Source organism: Rattus rattus, chromosome 9 (genome assembly GCF_011064425.1).
Source record: "Rattus rattus isolate New Zealand chromosome 9, Rrattus_CSIRO_v1, whole genome shotgun sequence".
In the NCBI taxonomy this organism is placed as follows: domain Eukaryota; kingdom Metazoa; phylum Chordata; class Mammalia; order Rodentia; family Muridae; genus Rattus; species Rattus rattus.
In genome coordinates, this window is record NC_046162.1 from 7,832,972 (window position 1) to 7,846,165 (window position 13,194).

The 13,194-nt window shown below is 47.2% G+C and overlaps 1 protein-coding gene across 3 annotated transcripts in view; it reads right to left on the minus strand.

Annotated features, from left to right (window-relative positions):
* Nucleotides 1-13,194, minus strand: part of Abcc1 (ATP binding cassette subfamily C member 1) — a 121,248-nt gene that overhangs the window by 74,915 nt on the left and 33,139 nt on the right. For all 3 annotated transcript variants that reach the window (XM_032913104.1, XM_032913105.1, XM_032913103.1), the window contains exons 2-5: nucleotides 7,081-7,257; nucleotides 5,683-5,808; nucleotides 3,079-3,216; nucleotides 1,664-1,789 (exon numbers count right to left, since the gene is read on the minus strand). In XM_032913104.1, coding sequence (XP_032768995.1) covers nucleotides 1,664-1,789; nucleotides 3,079-3,216; nucleotides 5,683-5,808; nucleotides 7,081-7,257 — 567 coding nt within the window. The remainder of the gene's footprint in view (nucleotides 1-1,663; nucleotides 1,790-3,078; nucleotides 3,217-5,682; nucleotides 5,809-7,080; nucleotides 7,258-13,194) is intronic.

A 13,194-nucleotide genomic window follows, 5' to 3' on the forward strand; every position in this document is an offset into this window, starting at 1 on the left:
AAAATTTTTAGTCTTCAAAAATATGTCCTTTGGTACTAGGGATGTGACTCGATGGTGAAACACTGGCATCTGTAGCATAGCAAAAAGCAAGTGGAAAAAAAAATCGCTCATTCAAGTCTGAGAGCTTTGAACTGGTGCCACTTAAGCTTCTCTGCACATTCACACACACCTGCACACCAACGCACATACCACCTAGGGATGCTGTCAAGTTGTGTTAGGCTTCACCCCAGAAGGGGTCCATGATTCTGTGTCTTAACACAGTCCCCGTTGAAGTCAGCCAGCTACAATACTTGTGTTATGAATGAAATCAAAAGCTCCTGATGGCTCTGAACCATTTAAAGCAGTTAACATGATATCTTAGGTTAAATATATTTTGTCATAATAAATAAACACAATGTTTCAAAGGGAACCAACTTTTGGTATTACGCCAGGACTTCAGCATAACTCTGAGTACACTGGTACCCTCCACTTCCTTCCTGATTTTAGAGTAAGTAGACAGATGGAAGCCATATCCAGTATTCCAGGAGGTCCCAAGCAGGCCTCAGAGGACCTCCCCTTATGTCGTTTTAGCAGTCCACAAATGCCAACCCTGCCTAAGGCATCAAGATCCCAGGGCAATCTCTGCCTTTGGACCTAAGGAACCAATCCAGCCATTATAAAACGTGCCCTTAAGTGGAGTATAACCAAGAGAAGTGATGGGGTTCTATAGAAGGATCAGTCCTGTGTTCAAATTCCTGCTCTGCCACTTACAGTGGGCAAGGCACTTAAGTCCCTAAGACTCCATTTCCCTGTCTGAAAAATAGGAAAAACAAAAAGAGGCATGCATGTAAATTGTCTAGCACAGCAGGGAGCTGATGGACAGCTATGCCCTGTCCTGGCCCCTCAGTGACTGAGCTATGTGTTCACATAAAGAAAGAAGTCCTGCAAAAAAATAAAGGAGGTATAAATACCAAGTACCAAATCAGCAAAGCTAAAGGAATGTTCCAAACAGGGAGCCAGCACACATCTACAGAGAGCCAAACAGCAAGGTCAGGCTTCAGGGATAAAGGAAATACAGTCTCAGTGGCAACTAAGAGGGAGGAAGAAAGCAGGAAGCAGCAGTTCACAGAATGTCCATGGAACTGGCAGAGGTGGCAGAGGGCCTGGTGGGGACCATAGCAGAGAATCGCGATCTAAAATAAGGTGGAACCACAGCCCCAGCCCCAGCCCCAGCCCCAGCCCCAGCCCCAGCCCCAACCCCAGCCCCAGCCCCAGCCCCAGCCCCAGCCCCAGCCCCAGCCCTACCTCCTACCACCTACAGCCCTGAGGACCATGGCCTTAATCTACCAAAATTTCCCATTTTTCTAGAAAGCCTGGGCAGTTGGATCTCACTGTGGGTTCTACTCACATTTTCTAAAATCACCATGCTAAGTAAAAGTTGCCAGCTGGCTTGTAAGGCGCAGCCCAGGACACTGGTATATCCAAGCACAGGTTTCTGCCTGACAAGTGAGAAGAATGGTTTTGCTATGGGCTTCCACAAGAAAGGAATGTGAGTCTGCATTGGTGAAGTGGGACTCAGAACGAGTACCTAGATAGTGCTGGGTTCAGGACCTGAGCCCAATCAGAGTTAGCTACAACTGCCTATTTCTCTCCACCTGGGCATACATGCCTGGGTCACACTTACCGGGTCACGGACAGTTTCAGAGAACAAGGGTGAGCTGTCTGAGAAGCAGGACAGCACAAGCTGAATGAACACGAGGGTGAAGTAGAGATAGAATGCAGAATCTCGAAACATGTCCACTTGAGCATCCTTAGAGGGGAGAAGACAGGGACACAGATTAACATAATCTTCCCTGAAGGCAGGGTACATATGATTCATCAAATCCTCAAGTCACAGGTAATGGTGTTCAGTGGCAAGGGGCCATGATGGTGGGAAATGGCCCATCATGGGCCTCTGCAGGAAATCTGCCAGCAAAGCCTTCTCCAGATGCTGCCCCAAAACCTCAGACCTCTCAGCCTTCAGAACCACAAGCTCAATAAACCTCTGTTTTCTCTTAATCAGCCTGACTATGGATTTGGTTACAGCAAGAGTAAAAAGGATTAAGATAAGCCCAAAGAGCAGGCTGCAGACAGCCACCTCCCCTGCCACAGGCCTCCCCACATTTCCCTCCCCTGAAAACAAAACAGAAGGAAGGTGGCTCCATCTCCTGTTCCTTGACAGCAGGGAGTAGAATAGGTCTGCTCTGCTCCTTCTGGCTATGGGACCTTATCCATTTACTTAACCTTTCTATGCCCTGGCTTCTCCACTGCTGAACTTACCAGTAGTCCTCCACCAAGGGTGGTTTTGCCTGCCAGACAACAATTCTAGTGGATTCTGGGAATGTTTGACATTAGCTCCTGACACACCAGGAGCTAAGGGCATGGAGGCCAGGGTGGCCCTAGATATCCTACAAAGCACAGGAGAGTGTCCCACAATGAAAAGCCTCTGTCCACTTGTCAGTGCTGAGGTAGAGGTGCCTCATCAGAGTCACTGGCCATGGTCCTCAGATTATTCATGAGAAATGTGCAGTCCCTGAAGAAGCACTTAGGAAAACACAAACTCAACCATGCCAGCCACTGTCCCTGTCCACTGTCCTTGTTCTTTCATAAGTGCTCCACATCTATCCTCCCTCCTCCATGCTCCCTCCCTCCATCCTCCTCCATGCTCTTGCCAGTCTCTAGCTCCCAGATAACAAGAAATGACAGACTAGCCAAGAAGTGTATACTCTTCAAATGTTTTGAGAGTGGCACAAGGAGCCAGCCTCAACAACTTCCTGTCAGAGTTACAGTTGGTAGCACCAAGGTCAACATGTCTAGGGTACTTGGGGAGCAGCCACTGGGCAAACATAGCTCCCAGCTCAGCTCAGCTCCAACCCAGCCAGCCTACAGAGGCACTACAGACAGAAGTGTAGTGTGAGTTAGCATTTGCCTGTAGACAGGAAGAAGGGTCTAGAGTAGAGATGTTCCTGGAAAAGCAGCAGAACCTATTTGGTCCCCAACCTGTGATTCCCATGGCAACACATGACCATACAAAATGGAGGAAGCATCTCTCCCGATTACCTTTTTTAAGGCAGAGATGATCTTAGATCTCAAGATGGCAAGGGCGCAGAGTAGGGCTACAAGCCAGAAAGTAAGCATTATCCCTGAGGACTGGACTCCTTTCCTTCGCTCAAACTGAATTAAAAAGGTGGCGAGCAGCTGGAAGGGAAAAGTATACAAGAGGTTAGAGAGGCAGGACTGCAGGGCCCCATGGTGTCTGAGCAAGCATGTCTCAGGGGTCCAAGAGCTGCCTGGAGAGGAGGCCTTAGCCCAGTCACAACGGTACCACAGCAGCTACCTAAAGAGCTGTAGTCATTTTCTAAAGGTATCTTTCTTTTATTATCTGTGTGTATCGTGTGACAGTGTGTAGTATATGTGCACATGTCTGCATGGGTGCACATGGGCGGAGTCCAGAGGATGATTCTGAGTATTCTGCTCTCTCACTCTCTGCCTTATTCTCTTGACACAGAACCTCTCATTTAATTTAGAGCTAGGTTGGTGACCAAGCTGCCTCTGCTTTCCAATTAAAGATATGTGTGGCACGCCAGACTTTTTACATGGGTGCTGGAGATCTGAACAGCTCTTAATGCTTATGCAGCAAGTGCTCTTAACGACTAAGCCGTCCTCCAGTCCCTGAGTCACGGGATTCCAGTAAGACCCGAACAGGGATGTGAGGAAAGCTCAGTTTAGAGGTGAGATCCTGCTTTGAGAGGAGACAATGCAGAGCAGACCCCACTCACTGAGAGGCTGCAGTGCCTTGGGGTCCTCTACCTCCCACTGGAACATCCTCTCTCACCTCCTCCTCTCCATGCCTGTCCCAGGCACTCAGGCCAACCCTCCATTTCTTCCTTACCCTGAATGTTGGATATGCTGCTCTCAACAACATGGTCCTCTGCCCTCAGTCCCTTCATCCTATTTGCCCTTTGGGCTTCAGCTCCACTCTTCTTCCCTTCACTGAAGTTTCCTTAAGTACAAGCCCCAGGTCCAAGTTCAGAGCTCCCTGCTCAGATCTCCACAGACCAGGACACACAGCTTTAGTCTTTTACAGAGACACCATTGGATCTCTTTGTGCTCAGCCAGGCCACACATTCTTATCTCACACACAGTCAGGGCAAGAACATGTTTGCTAAGTGCCCGCAAGGAATCGAGCCCAGCCAGAGAGCCAGAAAATAAGCCAAGAGCCATCACAAACATCAGAACAGCATGGGAATGTGGCTCTACCACTTCCTGGCTTTGTGACCTTGGCCCAGCTCCTTCACTTCTCTGGACTTCCACTCACTTAACTACAACATGAGAAGAATGTGCAAATACATGAACATAGGTCATGCAGGAGTTAGTCTTGTGCCTGACACCTGGTTAACACAGCCGTCAGCACCACCGTGTCTTCGCTGTCACCACCCCTCTCTCCTGAGCCTCCACTGTTCCTGACTTACAGCCTGTTCTTCCCTGTATATGTCCTTTCAGCTCCAACCCTTCAGATAAACTGATTCTCTGCCCCCAAGTCTGCTCTAAGCTTGCTCTTCCTCCTCTTCTTCCAGCTGCCAAGGTCTCTGCTCTCTAAAAACCTTCTGGGTTTCGCACAGGACCCAAGTGTGGCTCAGCTACCCATGACCTCATCCACAGCCCTGGGCCTCTCTGTAAGAGGAGACACATGGTGCCTGTCCCACTCTAAAATGACCTCGAGCTCAAGCACAATACCAAGAGTCCTACCAGACTCAAACACACTCACCGTCTATCTGTAAATTTAAAGTCACAGCTGTCTGTGTTGCTTACATGTAGGATCCTAGGGGCCATTCTTACATTACGTCCCTAAAGCCTTCTCGAGGACTCCCAGTCCACCAGTCCTGAAAAACTCCTATAAATGACATTCTGTGAGCTGCACTTAAAGATGCAGGGAACTGCAGGTCAGGATAGGCGACGCAGCTGCTGCTGACGGCTTCTCTAACATTAGAGATTCTGCATGTTTTGTTTCAGAGGTTTTAAGATGTTTTATTATTGTGTGTGTGCACACACGCCATAACGAACATGTGGAAGTCAGAGCACATAGATGGTTCCCTTCTCCCTCCTTTGCATGGGATTTACACCACTAGCATCTTTCTCCTCTGAGCCATTTCTTCAGTATTGTGTGTTGGTTTTAGGTTTAAGTTTTGTTCCTTTCAGATTTTTTATTTTTATTTATTGGTATGTGTATGCGTCTATGTGTATACCAAATATATTCGAGTACCCGCAAGGTCTGAAGAGGATTCCCCTACAGCTTGCATTACAAAAGGTTGTGAGCCACTCAGCGTACATGGTAGAACCAAATCTGAGTCCTCTGCAGGAACAGCAAGCACTTTTAGCCACTGAGCATCTCTCTAGCCCCTATTTCTTGGTTTTGTGAAACAAGGCTCCCATATAGCCCAGGCTGGCCTCAAGTTCACTATTACAGCCAGACTGGCCTTGCCCTCCACATCTCTCCAGTGCTAGAATGAAAGCATGTGCCACCATGTTTGGCTCACAACGCAGCTTCTCTTTTATTGATGGAACTCATGACCTTGCTCATGCCAGGCAAACACTCTACCACTCAGCCACACCACAGCCCACGTCCTCCATTTCTTGCTGCCAGCCCCACCAGCCAACCCTCACCATGGTGATGCCTAGCAGTGTCGGGCTGACCAGTAGCACCGGGGCTAGGAGCATTCCCTGACTTCTTTCCCAGAAAGAGTAGAAGAGGTCTGCCCAGCAGATGATCCACAGAAAGAATCCTAAGGCCTGGAAGAAAAGGGACATCATGACATGTTTCAGCAGCAATCCTGGGATCTCTCTGAGCATCCCAAAAATGTCACCATGAGGACACCAGCTAACCTCCAAGGTTCTCAGATAAAGAGTCAGCTTCTTACCCTTTCTCTTTCTTCATGACAGGGCCTCACTATAGAGCCCAGGCTGGCTTTGAACTCCGGATTTTCCTGCCTTAGCCCCCAGGTCCTAGGATGAGAGGTTTATTCCACCGTTCCCAGCTGTGTAATTCTCATACCCCTAGTACCTTGCTCAGAATCTGACCTCTGGTCACAACTTCGAGATGGTTCTATCCCTACCTGTCACTGGTGATACTTAATAAAAGAACAGTCCAATTTGAGGAAAGAAACACTAATGAATGATGGACAAGCCAGGCATAGTGATCTGAAACCCTAGAATGAAGGAAGGGGCAAGGCAGGGGATCTCAGGCCAGCCTGGGTTCCAAAGTAGGAACCTGCCTCAAAGAAATAAAAATAAAGAATTAGAGGACACAAGGGCATGTCACCTCTTCACTGATGGCCAAATTTTTAAAAGAAAAAAAAACCCACAGGAATATGTCCATGTGGAGAAAGCAGAGACTAAGAAAGAAACAAATGACAAGAGTGGAAAGGCTGGCCAATGGGAGCCTTGGCAGAGGGGCCAGCACAGGCTCTGGTATTGTTCTTGCAGTTTCCCTATAACCTAGACTAATTTCAGGACCATAGCCTTTCAGCATGTTAATGTCATGTTTGTACTTGTGTGGGGAGACACACATGTGTGTGGGTACAGGTGCGCCCTGAGGCACCTTTCACTCTACTCCTGACTCAGTGTCTCTTCTCTGAGCCTGGGATCCCTTTCCAGATAGTCTGGCTAGCCAGCCTGCCCAGGGAACTTCTGTTTCCACCTCAATGTTCACAGGGATTCTGGTCCTCACATTGCGCAGTACTTTATCCAGTGAGTCGTCCCCTTGGCCCTGAAAATACTTCCACAGTCAAAATAAATAAATACAAGGAAATTGCTTTAGTAAACAAAGAGCTTATGAGACTCCCCTGAGAAAGTTTCCATCTTCCCCAGTGTAAACACAGGGAAACTGAGGCAATGGAGGTTAAAGATTTTACTCAAATGTCCTGTGGCCTGAGCTTTGACCTATGCTTGCCTCCAAATTCCCAGCCTTGATCTACCACATTCTTCTGTCTTCTTTACCCAAGGCTAACCTGTGCTACACAAGTATCTGGATGCCCCACCCCAGAGGGACACCAGGTGACTTACAGTTTTGGCTTTGTTGAGGTGTGTCATCTGGATGTAGCCCCGGTCATGTCGAGAGAGATAGAGGAAGTAGAGGGGAAAACAGGACCAGAGGTAGAAACAAGGCACCCATGTGAGGACCGTGTTCTGAAAGCACTTGGTAAAGTCAGGGTTGCTGGTGTGCCATGTGACATTCCAATCCTGGGAACACAAGCACATGCAAAGGGCAACTGTCACACAATGAAGGAACAGGGACTCACAGGATTCGAATCCTGCTGCTGTAGGTTCAAAGAAATAGATCATGATTCCTATATCCAGGGATCTCGCACGAGTATGCAAACTTCAAAGGGTCAGTGACCAGAGAGCTTGAACACCAAGTCACAGGAGCAAAGAAGAGGTGGTCTTAGGGCTGCTGCAAGTCCCCTGCTCACAAGATGGGGGAGGCTGTCACCTGAGGGGACCTTGATCCCTCGAACCTGAAGAACCTGGGCATCATACAGATCATTTGCATGCTTGCTTCATACACTAAAGACCCCAGACCTTTACCTTGATGGTTCAGCACACATAATGCCCAAATGCCAGTACTATGTGTGCATTCTGATGCTAGAGGTTCACAGAAAATGGTACTGTCGGGAGCAGAGGTGATGGCTCAGTGGGTAAACACTTGTTGAGCAAGCATTAGGATCTGAGTTCAAGCCCAGAACCCACACTTAAAAAAAAAGTTTGGGCTGGAGAGATGGCTCAGCAGTTAAGAGCACTGACTGCTCTTTCAGAAGTCCTGAGTTCAATTCCCAGTAACCACATGGTAGCTCACAAGCATTTGTAATGGGATCTGATGCCCTCTTCTGGTGTGTCTGAAGCCAGGAACAGTGTACTCACATACATATAAAATTAATAAAATAAATCTTTTTTAAAAAAATGTTTGGGGCCAGCATGGTAGCACATGCCTTTCTTCCGGCAGAAGAAGAGACGCAGAGAGGCAGAGGCAGAGGCAGAGGCAGAGGCAGAGGCAGAGGCAGAGAGGCAGAGAGGCAGAGGGGCAGAGAGGCAGAGGGGCAAAGAGGCAGAGTGGCAGAGAGGCAGAGGCAAAGAGAGGCAGAGGCAAGTAGATCTGAGTTTGAGGAAAGTCTGCACTATATACAGTAGCCAGTCAGTACTGTATAACAACAACAACAACAACAACAATTTTTAAGGCTCAGTGTGGCAGTACATACCTATAATTCTAATACTGGGAGGATGGAGACACAGAGATCCCTGGGGCACTCTGGCCAGCCAGCCTAGTAAACTTGGCAAGCTCCTGGCCAGTGAGAGCCTCATCTTAAAAACTGAAGAGAATTGGGGCTGGAGAGACAACAAGGTTAAGAGCACTGACTGTTCTTCCAGATGTCTTCAGTTTAATTCCCAGAAATCACATGGTGGCTCACAACCATCTGTAATGAAATCTGATGCCCACTTCTGGTGTGTCTGAAGAGAGGAGCAGTGTACTCATATATTAAATATATAATATTTTTAAATTAAAGACATTTGATTTTTGAATGACAGTTAAATGACAATTGAGGATGTCCTCTGGCTTCCACATGTCTACATCCATAAACATGTGAAACACATATGTTTACACAACACAACTTTTGCTGTTGTTGTTTGGGTTTTTTTGAGACAGGATTTCTTTCTGTAACATCCCTACTACCCTAGAATTTACTATGTAGACCAGGCTGACCTTGAACTCACAGAGATCCGCCTACCTCTGCCTCACAAGTGCTGGGATTAAAGATGTGCACCACCACACCTGGCAATACAACACAACTTCTAACATTTTACTGAGTGTGTGTGTGTGTGTGTGTGTGTGTGTGTGTGTGTGTGTGTGTGTGACAGCACCTGAACCATCTTACTGAAGTCACAATTTTAATGTAATACATAAACCATTGGGCTGCATGTGATGGTCACACCTTTAATCCCAGTACTTGGAAGGCAGAGGCAAGTGAGCCTCTGTGAGCCTGAGACCAGCCTAGACAACATAGTTGAGTACCAGGATAGCCAGGAATACTAGTGAGACCCTGTCTAAAAAAATAATATAAAATGAAATAATAAAATGTCCTCTCCTTTAAGACTATGAATTCAGTCCTTTACCATCTCCTCTTTTTGATGGCAACACAGAGGGTGTTACTCAGTGCTTGGACCACTGGAGTAGCATTCAAACCCAGCTACGGGATCTGCACAATCCTCCCACTACAGCAGGCTGCTACTATATCCACATATCCCGCATGCCTACCCATCATGACCCTGTCTCCTACCTGTCTGTATGTCTACCTCTCCACCTGTACAACCATCCATTACCTATCCAGGCACACAAAAATTTACCCACAACCCCTCTCTCTTTTGGTACTTTCTGGTCCTTCACAGGCTCTCTCGGCTCTCTCTCGCTCTCTCTCTCTCTCTCTCTCTCTCTCTCTCTCTCTCTCTCTCTCTCTCTCTCTCTCTCTCTCTCTCGGGCTCTCTGGCTCTCTGGCTCTGGCTCTGGCTCACTATGTAGACCATGATAGCCTCAAACTCAAAGTGATTTGCCTGCCTCTACTTCAGAATGCTGGGAATAAAGGCATGTGCAACCACACTGGCCTAGAGAAATCACTGACAAGATATGCCTAATTCTTGACATTTTCATTTCTTTTGGAGAGAGGGAGGGAAAGGGGAAGAAAGAGAAAGTGTGAAAGGAAAAAAGAAGGAAGTGAGAAAGACGAGAGGGAGAGAAGGGGTTGAGAGAAAGGAAGAGAGAGAGAAACATGAGAGGTTTTGCCCTAAGCTGTTTCTAACCATTCCCAATGCCCTGGTATTTTTTTTTTTTTCTAGAGCCAACCATTGTCAACTTCCTGTTGCTACCTTGTCGTTGATACAGAAGACACCTGGTGCATCTGTAACAAAAACCCTGGGAATGTTCTGTGGTACAATAGAAGGCAGTCCCCTGCTGTCATGCCCTGTTTTCCTCATTTGATTAAGAGTGCCCTTGTTCATGGGAACAACCACTATGTCAAACTACACACCTCCCACTCCCTCACTCCATCCAACCTTGCAAATAAACAACACAGCATGACATAAAGAACCCAGCAGGTCGGGGTTGGGGATTTAGCTCAGTGGTTAGAGCGCTTGCCTAGGAAGGCAAAGGCCCTGGGTTCGGTCCCCAGCTCCAAAAAAAAAAAAAAAAAAAAAACAAATAGAACCCAGCAGGTCCCGTATGGCAAGCATGCATCTGTCTGTGTAAGGTAATTTCTGGAATTCAAAGTGGCCAGTCATAGGTTTATTTAAAGTGTAGGCCAGCTGCTGGTACTAGCCTGCCACTCCAGTGTGGGAAATTGAGGCATGTTGTTGTAAAAATATAAAAAAAATTAAAAAAGTATCACTGTCTTTTATCCCCACTAAGTCCAGCACCGCAGTGCCCCAAGGTATCTGCTGGATATCTTGCCAGAAGCACACATTCCAATTCCATGGCGGCCCAGTGTCTCATACTTTCCTACAAACAAACTGTCAAATAAAAGAACACACAACATAATAATCTTTGACCCAAATGGTAAGATAAAATTGCCCACCTAAACATACAAAGTCCAGTACCATCCATCCCTTAAGAATATTAATAACAACCTGTAAATACACGGAGCAGAATCTTAAAGCCACCTGCCATGGCTTCTCTCTCTCTCCCTCCTCTCTTCCTCCCTTCCGTTTCTGTCTCCTCCACTCCCTTCAAACTCTTCTCCCTTCCATCCTTCCTTCTCATCCAATGACAGGCCTCCTTCTATCCTGTTCCTGCCATCATCTGTATTTTACAATGTAAATGGGGAGGAGGTTCTGGTGAAGTCACCTGAGTCCTGAGTAGTGACTAAGTGGCTGTCCTTGGGGCATCAAAATACAGATAACTCCAGTGCAAACCACAACAGAGGCAGAAGATTGAAAATTCATGACCTGCCTAGACTACAGAATTAGTTTAAGGCCAGGCTGGGCAACTTTGTGAAACTTGTCAGAAAACAAAAAGTCAGGGCCATGAGATGGCTCAACAGGCAATGCCACTTGCCACTGAGCCTAAGGATCTGAGTTTGCTCTCCCCAGAACCTAGAGGCGGGAAGAACCCACTCCCACACACTGACCTTTACACTCACACACAGAAACTAAAATGTGTACAATAAAGGTGGAAAGAGAACTGGGGATGCAGCTTGGTGGTGAAGTCCTTGACCACAGTGCACAAGGCCCTGGATTCTATCCCTGTTATAGGGAGGAGGGGTGTGTAACAAAGACAAACAAAACCCTCAAAACAAGCTCCATGGGCTTACACAGAGCAGCCACCTCCCAAGCCCCAGGTATTCACAAGATTCTGAGTCTTGCAGTCCTACAGGGGCAGATCTCCCACCAAAGTTTAACTTCCTTTCTTTATGACAAATGAAGTAAACAAGGTAGTCCACTATTGAATACTTGAAGGAAGACTCAGACTCACATCCTTGTATCAATAGATGGCACAGGTGGACTGGGGAAATGGCTCAGGTGGCTTTCCTGTAGAACTCATTATAATCCATTTCCAGGATGAGGCACACTAGAATGCATCCAAGAGTCACAGATAAGCAGGGGCACTAGGAACTCCACACACAGGCTTCAGTCTTCACTGACTTTAACTCTCCCCGCCCTCACCTAGCAGGTAGCTGGTAATGGTTAAGTAAACTAACATCTAAACCCACCTCTTCCCTCTCCAGCACTATTCCCTATAGTGTGTGTTACTATGTGTATATGTGAATGTGCACATGTGTGTATGGATGCCAAAGCTCACTTTCCTGGAGCTCACCAATTAGCATTCTCTTGTCTGCAACTCATCAGAACTGGGATTGCAAACTCCCACCAACACACTTGGCTTTTTACTTGGTTACCAGGGTTTGAACTCAAGTCCTCAAACTTACATAGCAAACACTTTACTGACTGAGCTATCTCCACTCCCATGGTTGGATGATTGGTTGGGTTGTTTTTTGTTTTTTTGTGTTTTGTTTTAGCAACAGTCCATGGTTTTCTTAGTCAGCAGCAGCCCAGATAGAGCCCTGGCTTTCAGACCAGATGAATGTGGACTCCAACTTAAGACCTTAACCTCATGTGATGTCCTATGAGCTTCAGCTGATTTTCAATATGTTGGTCAGAAAGATGAAAGGCCTGGAAGATTCTGGCAAGAACCAAGGAGGTAGTATACAGAAGAGCTTAATCCCACAGGGCTACTAGAAGCCACTGTCACCATAGCCACACACCACTGGTGCAGACAATGTCTAAGGAGCAGGAAAGGCTCAGGCTAGAGATTAGCTCCTGCACAAGGCATATCAGCTGAAATGCCTTCAGGAAAGAAAGAGAGGTACAGAAGAGGGCATTTCCCTGAAGAAGGGGAAATGCAAAGATGTGTGCCTTGCCTCAGAGATGTGCCAGAAGGGGCAGGAAGGGACTTCCAAAGGGAAAGCTGGGACATGAACCTACAGCCAGGGAGAGCCGGCCGTCTCAGCAGCCATCGCTCCTCACAGCCCACAGTGGCCCTGAGCACAGCTGGGACAAGATGTGGAGCCTCTCAATATTTGCTTCATCCAGCCTCAACATCAGCTACTATAGAAGGCAAGAACTGTGGCTGCCACTTCCAGGCTTCTAGGCTTGTGCAAAGGATTCACTGTCACCAACCCAAGACTCCAATCACCTGGTCTTCCTTCCCCAGGGCTCTCTCTTAACCAGAGATCCTCAGAACTCAAACCTGATTTAGCTCAGAACTCTCCAGGGACCTGACTGCCCTGACACAAACCCAGCTGGACATAGGTCTATGTGACCCAGGCTACTGAATGAACACTCTATTCCACCCTCAAGTTGATCACCCTGCAATGTGTGTCCCCTTGCATTCAACCCAGCCCTAAGAATTTATGTGCCTATAAAATTCTGTCGAGCAGGGTTCTTTTGGGTTTTTTGAGACAGGTATCTTTATCAGTACACTCTCATATTTTTCTTTTCTCTTCTCTCTCTTAACCAGGGACAGGGGAGGCACCAAGCAAACAGAGAGAAAAGTACCTTAAGCAAATCCCAGAAGGAAATAAAACAGACAGAACCTGGGATTGTGGTTCAGGTAAAAGTTCAAGCCTGAGTTATTTA